General features: G+C 45.3%; 1 protein-coding gene across 1 annotated transcript in view; it reads right to left on the bottom strand.

Annotated features, from left to right (window-relative positions):
* LOC126484700 (glutamate-gated chloride channel-like) overlaps positions 1–14937 on the bottom strand; it is a 129311-nt gene that overhangs the window by 99811 nt on the left and 14563 nt on the right. The window contains exon 3 of the mRNA XM_050108299.1: positions 13375–13487. Within this exon, the coding sequence (XP_049964256.1) occupies positions 13375–13487 (113 nt within the window). The remainder of the gene's footprint in view (positions 1–13374; positions 13488–14937) is intronic.

Raw genomic sequence — 14937 nt, 5'->3', positions numbered from 1 at the left:
AAGATGACAGTGGTCACTACGAGAAGTTTCCGCTTTTCCCACAAATATGATGGCGTTATTGTGCAAATCTTGATTCTCCTTCGATTTTGTCGTGAGAACATTGTCTCTCTAAAGCTTAGCAGCCTCCCATGAGAGTTTTTCGAGCTCAGTAAGCAGACAAACCGCAGGATTATCCCCGACATAAAATTTGTAGTGGTTAAGAGTCGAATCATAGGACTATATAATTTAGTACGCTGCCGCATATGGTACGTTTTTTTCTGTAAAGGTGCTATTTGAGGTCTTGGATCACATTCCCAACTGGTCAGAGGAGCGAGGAGGCATTCAAAGTCGGTGTACACTACAAATGGGGATCGCTCCTGTTGTGAGCGTTCTTGAATTTTATGAATTTGTCTTCCTCAGTAGGCATAACAACACGTAGCTGGTCCTTGGAATCATACTCTACTAGATGCTCTACTAATAACTTACCTGGGGAAAAATAATTCAGGCACCTGAAGCAAATACGATTTTTACACTTTCAGTTATTAAGTTGAGAGAATAGGAGTCTGGACATGTCTTTTATCCAATGATAATGATAGTTAATACCTTCAGAGAACAGTAGCATGTTTGCATGCAACTCATGCTCACCTGCAAATATTGAGAAATGGAGGCGGCCGATGACTGTACGTTTGTCCTTCACATCTGACTTGCTTTTCTTCTCCAGGCCATAAACATGAGCCGATATTCCGGTATTCTGTGCCTCTAATATAGGTACGTCCTGGATCTTGACGAGGAACTCGATACCTTCAAAGTTATAACACCCACGAATATTATTACCTACATAGCATGTACCGGGATGCTCTGGATGATCTCTGTAACTGTAATTTCTCTCGCAAGCCAGGATTGCAATAATGCATGCCTGATTATTGGTTCAAGTGGTTCAAATGGCTCTAAGCACTATGGGACTTAACATCTGAGGTCATCAGTCCCCTAGAACTTAGTACTACTTAATCCTAACTAACCTAAGGACATCACACACATCCATGCCCGAGGCAGGATTCGAACCTGCAACCGTAGCGGTCGCGTGGTTCCGGACTGAAGTATCCAGAACCGCTCGGCCACAACGACCCGCGCCTGATTATCAGCTATTTCCGTACGGAGCTTGATATAGCTAGACCCTCCATTTACAGGATCATAGACATGTGTATGAATATCCAGGTGTACTACTTGGCTGAGGCTTTAGCTGACCCTCTCCCTTCCATCTGGAGAAACTGGACCAGTGTAGCAGCACTTAAGGTGGATTCACAAAATCACTCGGCGATTGACGTGCTCCGTGTTATCGCGCCATTTTCCCCCAAAGATAATGAAGACTTGTCTCTTCAGTGCCAGACAACTTCGAAGGGGGGCAGGGGATGCGATAGTTCGACGCAGAGCAGCACACTGCATTTCATGGCGGAATACCGCGGATCACTGACTATTTTGAGGAGCTCCATCTACACCACAGGAAGGCATACCCTTAGAAACCCGACAGGGTCGTGGTACCGTCCTGCTGGGTTCTCGATCGTTGTTGTTCAAAGACGCCTGCAATCACCGAGTATTCTAACTGCAATATTGTGTCACTAACCTGATGTCCTTCACTAAAAGGACAGGAAAGGGAACCGCCGCTAGCCACAGGATCATATCCAGAACTAATAATACTAAAGGGTGACGAGGTCCATCCTGTCGGTCTAGGCGAGGTGCACAGGGGTACGCTCCGAGGCACACATACCTTCCGTTGATGGTGAGGAGAAAACTCAGGGCTGGAGTAGGATTAGTTAGCAGGAGTGAGAGCCGGTGGGAACGCCCTCATTGCGGCGACGGTGTCCGGTGATGCTGCTGCTGCTGCTGCGTGGTGGAGCCTTCACCATTTCGTCCCGGGGGGTGGGAGATCGTTGCTGTTCTTCTTCTTCTTCCGACGCAACGACCAATGGACGCCAGAGGGTATGTGACGGTGTAGAGACATGCCCTGCAGCGGCCACAGCTAATGTTGCTGGCTCTAGTGCAGCAGCGAGTGACACTTTGCGCGGCGGTACTTGCCGCTCGGGCGCGTCTTTCATTCCTGCCCCCCCCCCCCCCTCCCCCCCGCTCTAGGCACTCGTGTCACAGCTAGCTGTTGTGGTGTTGGTGGAGACTGTGGCGCCTCTGAAGCATACGAATAACGACAACAATTAAGAACAATGCTCAAGATTTATAAAAAAAATAGATCCTGTATCAAATGACAACATTTCAGAATAATAATAATTATATGCTGTAAACACAACAGTTGCATTATAATCACTTTTCCCACTCTGCGTCCAAGGATTGAGCAGTTCAGCCGGGCTTTCCAGTTGCACTGCCATCCAAGCCAGTATTTTCTCATCCTCCTCCGAAAGGGCGAGATGGCGCTGCCTTTCAGCTTCCTCAGCAGCCACTATCTCATGCACCCGCTCTGGCATTTCACCCTCGCCTTGGGCCCATTATCTCTGTCACTGACGCTACCTACAACAATAAGATGTTGAATGTAATCATTTCTTGCAAATTTTAGAGACATACACACATAAAATCGTACTGAAAGTCGTTTTCGTTAACTCATTGAAATATAAACAAGAAATCGTATTCTCTAGTTCACTGGAATTACGTATATCTGAAACACACTGAATATGAAAATTGTACTCTGATACTTACAAAACTGACTCGACTGCTCCTGGTTCTGGGCCTCGACACACACCTTTTAATCTCCTTCCCCATCCACAGAAACACCTAGAAAAGCAAAAAATATGCTTCAGACAACTGAATGCTTCATGTTACAAAAAATAAATGTATATACATTTCCTAATCCTCATCATTAGAACCACAGTACATTACGTGAACAAAAAAAAAATATTTTCTGTAACAGCCACATGTTAAAAAAAATGAAGCAAAATAAAATTAAAAAGAAATGCACTTACGTTCTTGATGCGTCTACTCGATTATTGTTGCTGGAGGCTGTTGCTGCAATAGTCTCTCAGCCTCCAGCTGCCAATCTAGATCAGCCAGCATCTCAGAAATGAGGCTACAACGACAAGACAAAAAGGACTGTAATACCGGCTATAGAATAAAAATTCGTCACACACCAAAATTACAGCAACTATCCCTTCAAAAGTTCGGTAGTATGAAGATTTGCCTCTACCGACTGCGACCTAAAACGTGCTGTGAGGGATACTAAAATTTCGGGGCACACACAGGTACATTGAGTGATTAGGACAATTAACTTACATGATAGACTGTCCTGACGAAGGCATTTGCTGCTGTTGCTACCACTGTCGCTGGAATTTGTACGCTTCTTTTTGTTTGTGGTGTCACCGCCAGACACCACACTTGCTAGGCGGTAGCATTTAAATCCGCCGCGGTCCGTTAGTATACGTCGGACCCGCGTGTCGCCACTATCAGTGATTGCAGACCGAGCGCTGCCACACAGCAGGTCTACTCTAGAGAGACTCCCTAGCACTCGCCCCAGTTGTACAGCCGACTTTGCTACCGATGGTTCACTGACTACATACGCTCTCATTTGCTGAGACGACAGTTTAGCATAGCCTTCAGCTAAGTCATTTGCTACGACCTAGCAAAGGCGCCACATTCAGTTACTATGTATGAGAATGTATTCTGAACAGATAATACTGTGAATCATGTACCGTCAATAGCGACGTTCATCATTAATGGATTTAAGTTAGGTATCAAACTAATTACGTCCGCTTTCTGAATTCTAATTCTTTGTCATGTTCCATATCTCACGTCAAAATAGTTCTTCCCTCCTCACGCCAGCCTGCGTGAGCTAAAACGCGTGCATTTCGGCCTCCACTAGCAACACGGTGTCGGCTCTTCTTCCAACACAACATTTTTTTTTTCGAAAAAAATTGGCACAAGAACACACAATCAACCACACAAGCGAACTGACGAAGGCAGAATGAGAGTGACTGCACCACCTACACCTACATCTACATGGATACTCTGCAAATCACATTTAAGTGCCTGACAGAGAGTTCATCGAACCATCTTCGCAATTCTCTATTATTCCAATCTCGTATAGCGAGCGGAAAAAGACAAACTCCCATATCTTTCCGTGCAGCTCTGATTTCCCTTATTTTATTATGGTGATCGTTGCTCCCTATGTAGGACGACGTCAACAAAATATTTTTGCATTCGGAGGAGAAAGTTGGTTATTGAAATTTTGTGAGAGGACTCCGTCGCAACGAGAAACGCCTTTGTTTTAATTACGTCCACCACAAATCCTGTATCTTTTCAGTTACACGACGAGGGTTTATGTAGCCTCTACCCCATTTTACCGAGGGAGCCAATAAGAGTGCAGCATTGTAGCACACATGCAAATGAATGCTGGACTGAACACGCACGATAAGTTGGTGCTTGTCCGCCGGCCACAGTTCTGGCTCACTCGTGGAAAACCTCACTTCCGGTCGACACTTCGCTCTGTGGCGACTGCCGCCGCTGGCGGACGCGCCGCGGCTTTGCGGGCCCTGAGTTACGGCCATGCCTCATGTAGCAAACTACTGTGCTAGTGTATTTAACAGTATCTTTTCCGTGATCGTCTTCAGAGTTTCGACGTGGTATATTTTAGTTTCAGTGTATAAACAATATTCCCACTCGATGTATTTTCGAGTGTATTTGTCGTAACGTATTTCTATTTCATGTGCACCTGGGAAGACAGTGCAGTGTTTTGTGCGCGAGTGTGTTCAAACCAAATTTTTAAGGCAACATTATCACATTTATTGAGGCGTTAAACACTTTATCTCATCTATGTATGCATGCAAATATTCCAGAGTAGTGGGAGAAGACTGAGAGGTTTCGCAAGTGTGCCGTAGTCTTTTTTTAGAGTATGTATTCAAGTGTGGCGGCATGCACTGCAAAACTGAAGCAAATTACTTTGCAGAGATCTTTTTGAAACCGTATTTAGAGACATATAGAGTTGGATTTAGTAGTTCCTGAAGTAGTTCATACTCAAAGACAAGGGTATTTCCCACAAAAGCGCGCGAAGTGTCTCAGGGACGGTTTTACAAGTATGCCGCGAAGTTCTTTTAGAGTCCGTGTTCAAGTGCGGTGGTGGTATTCCAAAGAAAAAAGCGTGTAATTACATCGCAAATTGTTTAAATACTCTTGCATCACCTGCAAAGCTCTCTCGCCCGATTTGTGCAGAGGTGCCTTTAGTTCATGTGACACATTTGAGTTACATATGTGACAATATTCCACACTTTGCTTAAACACCAGATTTAATACCTCCCAAAGCAGTTTGTGGTCAATGATAAGGGGTATCTGTGTACCAGGGATGGGAAGGATGAAGACTGCATTTCCAACATGACAGGTAATACTTAGCGTATGGCCGCTCTGTGGCTTGTGGCCACTGCATGCCAGCACTGTCGGCCCTGCGCACTACCTGCCCCAGAGTCCCTGTGGCCCCAGACGCCATGTTCCAGAGTGAGTGAACGACTTACCTCTTGCACTTTGGAAGACGGACAGGACGTTCATCGAATGATCTACAGTTACACCACATGCATTTATCCACATGAGTTGTGATGTGTAACTTAGACCCATCCTGTTGCATCTTCGTTATTGCATGAAACGTATTTGTCTTACTCATACATTCACCAAATATCATTGCTATCCAAACATTGTGCAGGTGGCCATGGATACAGTCCTCAGCTGCATGATTACAGCTAATATACCATTTTAATTCCTCCTTCTCCAGCACACCTATTTTCCCGCCAAAATTTGAAATTCCCGCCATAACGACACTGCAATGTTGCCATATCTATGGCTGCCACCTTGGATCCACCATCTTGAATAAATTTGGCAACTATGAAGAGTGGGGTGGCGCCCCTGTTGCCCCACTACTGACATTCACCTCGATGACGGCGTTTTTGGAGACGACCATCGACGCAGTGTAGTAAAAATGTTATTCGCCCAAAGAGCCAAGATGTTCACATTAATCGAAGGTCGAATTCCGTGGGCTCGTGCCCACTGCAGTCATAATCGACGATGTCGTTGCGTCAACATGTGAACACGTAGAGGTAGTTTGTTGTGGACTCCATGTTCAACAATGTGCAATGAACGGTGTGCTCTGAAACACTTGTGCGTGCAGCAGCATTGTGCTCCTTCGGCAGAGTTGCCACAGTTCACCATTTGTCGAACTTGACAGAGCAGACAATCCTCCGAACCCCACAACCTATGAAGAGTCGTGGACGTCCAACTGTTTAGTGCCTTGTGGTAGTTTCACTGCCCTTCTACCTCTTTCCTTAGATGCTCATGACAGTAGCACATGAACGTCTCGTACAAGATGAGTATTACAAAATTACAGAGTGACCCATAAAAATCATTAAAACTGTAACAAAAGACATTAGAGGAACAATTAAATGGAGACAAATAACTGATCAATAGTCATAAATTAATATCGTACGTAGTAAGTGCAAACATAGGCAGAGGCGTGCTGACAAAGGTATCATAAACTGGAAGGGCCAGCACACAAAAAAACAAAACCTATACCTAACGGAAGAGATTACTGAGGGAACCTGGAGGAGAGGGTGGGACACAGGCAGTCCAAATTTGTGAGGATGTCACGATGTCAGCGTTCCAGTTGGCCATTCAGGGTGTGATAGTGTTACTGTTTTAAGGAGTAAAAAATATGGACCTCCTCCGGAACGATACCGTTATGTTATATCCTTAAATTAGTGGCCAGTTCGGAAATAGTATGTCCAGTTTCACATAGATGAGTGGTAAGCGTAGACACAGAACCCTTGGACAAAAGAAGGTCATCAAATGCAATTGAAGCCTGAAATCAAGGGTCAGTACGCCTTGAATATGTCAGTGGGAGAAATTTTAGCAAATGATGGAGTTGGAACGGGGCAGATTGATCGGTATCAAGCAAAGGGCTATTCAGAACGTAGTTGCATGACTCGTACAAGCCGGCCGGGGGTCCGAGCGGTTCTAGGCCCTACAGGCTGTAACCACGAGACCGCTACGGTCGCAGGTTCGAATCCTGCCTCCAGCATGGATGTGTGTGATGTCCTTAGGTTAGTTAAGATTAAGTAGTTCTAAGTTCTAGGGGACTGATGACCTCAGAAGTTAAGTCCCATAGTGCTCAGAGCCATTTGAACCATTTGACTCGTACAAGACATGCTGCTACCCCAGTAATGCGTGTGTGAGAGCATAGAATGGAAGAAATTCGTAGGCAGTGGTAAGCGGGTACTGGACTATGCAATAGGATCCAATCCAACATATTGTCCGCATGATCATAAAAAAACTTAAAGTTTTGTCCACATTACATAAGATATCAGTTCCTTATGGCAGCCAAAGTTCATCTTAGCACCTACACACAGATCGTCCACATCGCAACGTGTTCATTGTTCCTGATGACGCATTTCAGCCCTAGTCATCATCATAACAAAATGACACCTAAAACACTGTAGCGCGTCATTTACTGCCTTGCATAGAACAGCTGTTGAAGTGTTACACAGCATCTATGCTTCAGGTTTTATTTTTATCGTGTGATGGCCACGCCCGAACCGCGCCATAAGGAATAGACGGACTAGAAAATCATGTATACTGGATAAAACCCTCAGATGCAGAAAAGAACTTGGTGTGATAGAACTGAAATGTTTTTCAGCGTGTGATTAAAGTGATGTACGAGTAAGTGCGAAGTCTTCTACGTTCAACGTCAATTTGAATACAATCCTTTTGGGTAATAGGACACATTTATTTTTAAATAAATGTACTATTAAAAACAGAAGTTTTGCCCGTTTTTGCAGCGGTCATCTTCAAGCAATGAAGAGGATGACTGCAAGAAGTCGGTTTTAATAGTAGTTCCTGTTTCAAAATGAAGTTGACTAATTTCCAGAAGGATTTTATCCATGTGATTAAATTGTTCAACTTCTATTGGCAGTAACTGCTCGGCCAAAGACGATAACTGGCACACAATAAATTCTGAAATACAAGAGGAATGAGGGCGTGTGTTTGTGAGAGAGATTGTGTTAAATAGTGCTCCGACGATAGCACAATTTTGGCATTATCTGATCGGCAAAATGGAGGTTTTGAGCTTCGGTTGCAGTCTTTCTTTCGACGTATCATCGTAATATTTATTGATCAAGCTGTCGCAGCTAACGATCAATAATTGATAGGTCTGATTGTTGAAAGCCGGCAGCTTTCCTCACACTTCCGACTCTTCAGCTGTCAGATATACTGCTGCAATGTGGCACCTAAGTTGTTAGTCCATGTGACACGGAGGCTGCACGTAAAGCACGTTGACTTCTTCATGGGAGTGTTAAAGGTGAGCAAGTGCGTCCACCTCCCACTTCGGATGCCGGTCAAAATCTCGGCTTCTGAAGAAAATTGACTTAAAGACACAGTTACACAACTTCTGTGTCCCACCTGATTGTCACTTTGCAGGATTTTTGGAAGGTCGAATCCGGAACAGTATGTTGTCAGACTGTGGTGTCTTCCTGAAGGCCATCTTGACATTGCAAGTGTATCTCTGTGTGCGAAAGCGTTCAAGTTCCTAGAAATACTTCCTTCAAATGGAAATCGACACCTTGGTGATACTTAGTAACGCTTTAATTCGAAATCGAAGAATAAAAGTCACAGAAAATTTCCAATATAGCTATGTATCACTATCATTTGCTTATCGTCTCTCTCCCACCTCGTATCACACATTAAATTACTATGGTAATTTTCTTACTTCTTAATTAGCGAAGTTTCTAAACAAATTTTTAGTCTCAAATGCTTTGTTGTCTTTACGTAACTGTGAAGTTTTTTCGTCATCCCCTGAGGCTGTGGTTTAAAAACCTGAGCTACCCCCTACATGAACACTAACGTGACCAACCAACAGTTTGTTTTGTTATTTACATTTATCATGCAAATGATAAATACCATACCCGGTTTCGCGCAGAATTAACCAAACATGTTTTACCTATTCAAATAATGCATCATTGGTAGGTTACAAAATAAAATAAAAGATGTTCATCAACACTCATTTTGTTTTGTGACATATAACGCACAGAATTTCAATTGTATAGGTTACAGTTATACCAGTTGACAATTATTAAACTACATGAAATAAAATGGGCATAACGTCTGAACGGTTTGCGTTAGGACGTTCAAACTTCACGGTTGGCTGCGGGTAATTAGTATGCTATTATGGTTTGGTTTAGAGACGAAGCCCACTTTCATCTGGATGGGTTTGTCAACAAGCAAAATTGGCTCATTTTGGAGTCTGAGCTTTCGCATTTCACGATCGAGAGGTCTCTTCACGCTCAGCAGGTGACTGTGCGGTGTACAATGTCCGCTCATGGACTAATTTGTGCGATATTGCTTGATGGCACGATGACTACCAAAGGGTACGTGAAGATTTTGAAAGATGGTTTCATCCCCATTATCCAGAGTGGCCCTGATTTTGACAACATGTGGTTCTTGCAAGGCGAAGCTCGATACCATCGAAGCAGGAGAATGTTTGAGGAGCACTTTGGGGACCGCATTCTGCCACTGGTGTAACCACAACCACTGGCATGGGCGTCGATTGGCCGCCATATTATTCGGATCTGAATACATGCGACTCCGTTTTGTGAGGCTATATTAAAGACAAGGTGTACAGTAATATTCCCAAAACAATTTCTGAGCTGGAAGCAGCCATTCAGGAGGTCATAGACAGCAGCTATGTCCCGACACTTCAGGGGGACATGCAGAATTTCGCTATTCGTTCGCGCCACATCATTGCCAGTGATGGCAGGCATATCTAACGTCTATAATCTTGATCCGAATATCTGTGGTGACGTTTATATATCGAATGAAGTGTGTGCACGCCGTATTTTGTAACTAATTTACGTTTTTTCATGTTATTCAATAATTGGCACCTTGCAGAATTACGGTTTATCATTTGGTTTTTATGTTTACTGTTCTTTTTTCGAGGACGTTGTTTCTCGTGCAGGCAGTAGACGAACACATATAGGTCTACAGACAAGTATATCGCTTGTTATGATCGCTTTAGTGTAAAAAAGGCAGTGATCTATGTTGATCTTCAGCTGGAATTACTAAAGTTCTGCTACGGATATAACAAAACGGCGATCGGAAGTCTGTATAAACTCAGAAACTCTCTAATAGCGCACCGCGTTTACATTTTTCTGAATACTGTCTGGTGCTCTCGAACTAAGCCGCGCCAGTGTCATGTCCCGCCTGAGACAATTCGTGTGAATGTATCACCTCCGCTGTATCTTTCCCGTTCCCCTATTTTACGACTTTAAATGAGTCAGCACACTCCTTTGCTGCTCAGCAAGAGAAAGAAAAGCTTCCTGATGACGGCCGCAGCTGTAGTGGGAGGAGGGACGAGTTAAACAGAAACACGCGTAGCCGCTGTGGCGCCACCTCCAGCGGCAGCGTGCGTAGTGCCGGCGGAGTGGCGGACAGTGGCAGGCCGTACCGCGGTGGCTGAGGAGGAGAGCAGCAGGCAGTCGGCCCTTATGGCGCCGCGGCCGCAGCCGTAATGCGCGCAGCGCAACGATGATGCGCGCGCCGCTACTCGCGCGCCAGCTTTGTACGAGAGTCTGAAAGGAGGTGGCAGCCTCACTCCGAAAAGATGCTGGCAGGGCAGCCGAGGCGAGGCGAGCGGCTGGTAAACCCCCCACCCCAACCATCGCAACATTAACAAAGCAACTGCTGTGCTGCGTCTGCGCCTATTATTTTAAATCAACTCCCTGTCAGCGATGTACATAAAATTGTATGGCAATGCGAATTCGTGATTCTGTATCATATTGAGTCTTCTCAGAACCAATACACATACTGTTATTCAAGTCATTCAAAAATAGAGAAATTAGTATCTCTACTCTACACTGAAGTGCCAAAGAAACTGGTGTAGAGATGCGTATTCAAATACAGTGATATGTAAATAGGCAGAATACGACGCAAAAGTGGTTCAAATGGCTCTAAGCACTATGGGACCTAACATCTGAGCTCATCAGTCCCCTAGACTTAGAACTACTTAAACCTAACTAACCTAAGGACATCACACACATCCAGGCCCGAGGCAGCATTCGAACCTGCGACCGTAGCAGCAGCGCGGTTCCAGTCTGAAGCGCCCAGAACCGCTCGACCACCGCGGCCGGCAGAATACCACGCTGCGGTCGGCAACGCATATACAGTGTGGTCCATTGATCGTGACCGGACCAAATGCCCCACGAAATAAGCGTCAAACGGAAAAACTACAAAGTACGAAACTTGTCTCGCTTGATGGGGGAAACGAAATGGCGCTATGGTTGGCCCACTAGATAGCGCCGCCATGTACAGAAACCAGATGGCAGTTACAAGAATCGAGGGACATGAAAGGGAAGCAGTGGTTGGGAAGGGAGTGAGACAGGCTTGTAGCCTCTCCCCGATGTTATTCAATCTGTATATTGAGCAAGCAGTAAAGGAAACAAAAGAAAAAATCGGAGTAGGTATTAAAATCCATGGAGAAGAAATAAAAACTTTGAGGTTCGCCGATGAGATTGTAATTCTGTCGGAGACAGCAAAGGGCTTGGAAGAGCAGTTGAATGGAATGGACAGTGTCTTGAAAGGAGGATATGAGATGAACATCAACAAAAGCAAAACGAGGATAATGGAATGTAGTCGAATCAAGTTGGGTGATGGTGAGGGAATTAGATTAGGAAATGAGACACTTTAAGTAGTAAAGGAGTTTTGATGATCGTCGAAGTAGAGAGGATATAAAATGTCGACTGGCAATGGCAAGAAAAGCGTTCCTGAAGAAGACAAATTTGTTAACATCGAGTGTAGATTTAATTGTCAGGAAGTCGTTTCAGTAAGTATTTGTATGGGGTGTAGCCATGTATGGAAGTGAAGCATGGACGATAAATAGTTTGGACAAGAAGAGAATAGAAGCTTTCGGAATGTGGTGCTACAGAAGAATGCTGAAGATTAAATGGGTAGATCACATAACTAATGAGGAGGTATTGAATAGAATTGGGGAGGAGAGGAGTTTGTGGTACAACGTGACAAGAAGAAGGGATCGGTTGGTAGGACATGTTCTGAGGCATCAAGTGATCACAAATTTAGCATTGGAGGGCAGTGTGGAGAGTAAAAATCATAGAGGGAGACCAAGAGATGAATACACTAAGCAGATTCAGAAGGACGTAGGTTGCAGTAAGTATTGGGAGATGAAGAAGCTTGCACAGGATAGAGTAGCATGTAGAGCTGCATCAAACCAGTCTCAGGACTGAAGACCACAACAACAAAAACAAACTAAGGACAACACACACATCCATGCCGGAGGCAGGATTCGAACCTGCGACCGTAGCAGCAGCGCGGTTCCGGACTGAAGCGCCTAGAACCACTCGCCCACAGCTGCCGGCGGTTTAGGATCCATGGCGCAAAGAGCACGATCGAGGTCGTTCCACATATTCTCAATCGGGCTTAAATACGAAGAATCTGGTGGCCAGAGGAGTATGGTAAACCCATCCTGACCCTCTTCGAACCACGCATCTAGACCGAGAGTTGTGTAGCACGTTCCATTGTCCTGCTGGTAAATGCCATCGTTCCGAGGAATAACAAACTGCATGTAGAGCTGGACACGGTCGCCAAGGATAGATGCATACTTGTGTTGATCCGAATGTCGATATCACCCAGGGGATGCCACTAAAACATTCCCCAGCACTTAACGCGCACTCCTCCAGCCTGCACCCTTCGAACGATTGTTGCAGAATGTTTGTTTTCAGACGTTTCACGCCCGATTGCGCATGAAACGTGATTCATCTGGAAACGTCACCTCTCGCCGCTCAGTGGACGTCGAGTTGAGGTTTTGACGTGGAAAGCCGGCCTTCGTCGGCGATGCACAGCAGTCAAACGGGTGCATAAATCAGGCGCGTGCTGCGGAGTCCCACAAACAGCAACGTTCACTGACCTCTCGTCGAGACACTGTTGGTTCATATGGGCAGTCAGTTTCTCAACAGTTGCACTTCTGTTCTCACATGCACATCTCCGCATCTTTCATCCGAGGCCCATGGTAGGTACACCACAGTGTCCTCGACACTGGATAGCGCCATTTTTCCAGGTACCATGGCGGTACGAGAGCAGTTTACAAACTTAGCCATATCGGAAGAGCTTCCAGCCCTTTGCTCGAAATCCAATCGTCATGCCGTTTTTGACGCCAGACAAATCGCTCCACTTTCGCAATATGACAACGACTGCACTGTTTTCCACGCCACTCCGATAATGCACTGCTAGTCCTGCTAGTGTGGGAGTGTTTGTTGCGCGCTGACGTCGCACATAGGCGGTGGTCACATTAATGTGTACTTGGATGAACGACCGCGCGCGCGCGCAGGCCCATAGCGTACCAAAGCGCGCCGCGCTACTCACCTGTGCCGTTGTATCCCGGGGGCCGCAGCCGCGCGTCGTAGCGGCTCGGGCTCAGGACGTGCTCCATCACCTGCCTCTCCGCCTCCCGGATGTTAGTCTTCTGATCCGAGCATCTAAAGCAGAAAACCGGTCACCAGATGCCACTCTTACACAAAACGCCACCGCACTATAAAGCGTCGCCAGTTACACTGTTTTGTCAAAAGTATCCACATACCTATTAGCAGACATTAATGTAGGATGTTTCCCCCCATCGCCTTTACGGTAGTTTGAACTCTGCTTCATTGAGGTGTGTGAATGTCTATGGATAAATGACAGTCTATTCTTTCTCAACAGCGCCAGTCACCGTAGGTATTGATAAAGGAGACTGGGGTCTGGAATGAGGGCGACGGTCTAAGTCATCCCAAAGGTTTTTCATTGAATTCAGGTCGAGATTATGGGCTGGCCAGACCGTTTCAGGAATGTTATTGTCCATAAATCACCGAATCATATATGCTTCTTTATGATAGTTTGTATTGTGATGCTGATGCAAACAATGATCCTGTACTGTATGCAATAACCAACGCTGTAAAATTTGTTCCTATCCTCCCACATTTACCGTTTTCTGAAGCGCAACGCGGGGATCACAACCAAACCACGAAAAACACCCCACAACCGAAATTCCACCTCCTCCATATTTCACTGTTGGCACTTCAGGTTAACATTCTCCAGGCGACGTCAAGCGTGCATAGCATCGACTACAGAGACGTGTGGCCTTTGAAGAGCAGCTCGACCATTATACCCCACTCTTTTCAACTCCTTACGCACTGCCTTTGTGCTAACTGAACTTCTGGTAGCGCTTTCGAACTCGCGAGTGCTTTCTTGCGCTGATTTCATGCAATTTTCTAGAATCATCTTCTGCAATGCTCGTCGGTCCTTCTCGGTCAGTACGTAAGGTCTGTTTCGTCTTTGTTTAGCTGTGGTTGTTCCGTGTTTCCACTTCACAATCACATACGCCAGCTTTCGACTTGCGCACCCTTAAAACTATTGAAGTGTCTCTGATGCATTTCTTACTCATGTGACGTCCAATGACTGGTCCACGTTCGGAGTCACTGAGGTCTCCCGACCAATCCATTGTACTGTTTCTGCTTCTCTACTGACAACTCAGTAGTCTTCTCATTCTTTAAAATATGTTCCAAAACACCGCGCATACAAACGGTATTCTTCCGGGGCTCATACCTCGAGTTCTGTTGGTGACAGAAAATTATGGTCAAGTGTTTTGGATAGCTCTTGTGCTAGAGACCATTCGCGTACCCAACAGAAGGATCGTCGTACTGTCACTATCCTCCAGTACAGGATGAAAATTTGAGTATTACACACTTCCGCCTCCTTAGGCAAGAGGAGCAAATCGAATCTCTTTGAATTAGATCTGATATACGGTGGGCTTCAAGGGGCTTATCAAGCAACCATTAGTTCATACGTAGTTCCTTATAAAGTCCAAAAATATTATTTTTATCATTTCTTCATGCTAAAACCGGATCGTGAATTCAAAGATGGCTATGCACAAGATATAGCTGTTAATTTTGT

Source organism: Schistocerca serialis, chromosome 1, assembly GCF_023864345.2.
Source record: "Schistocerca serialis cubense isolate TAMUIC-IGC-003099 chromosome 1, iqSchSeri2.2, whole genome shotgun sequence".
Classification (NCBI taxonomy): Eukaryota; Metazoa; Arthropoda; class Insecta; order Orthoptera; family Acrididae; genus Schistocerca; species Schistocerca serialis.
This window is presented reverse-complemented; position numbering and strand designations above follow the sequence as displayed.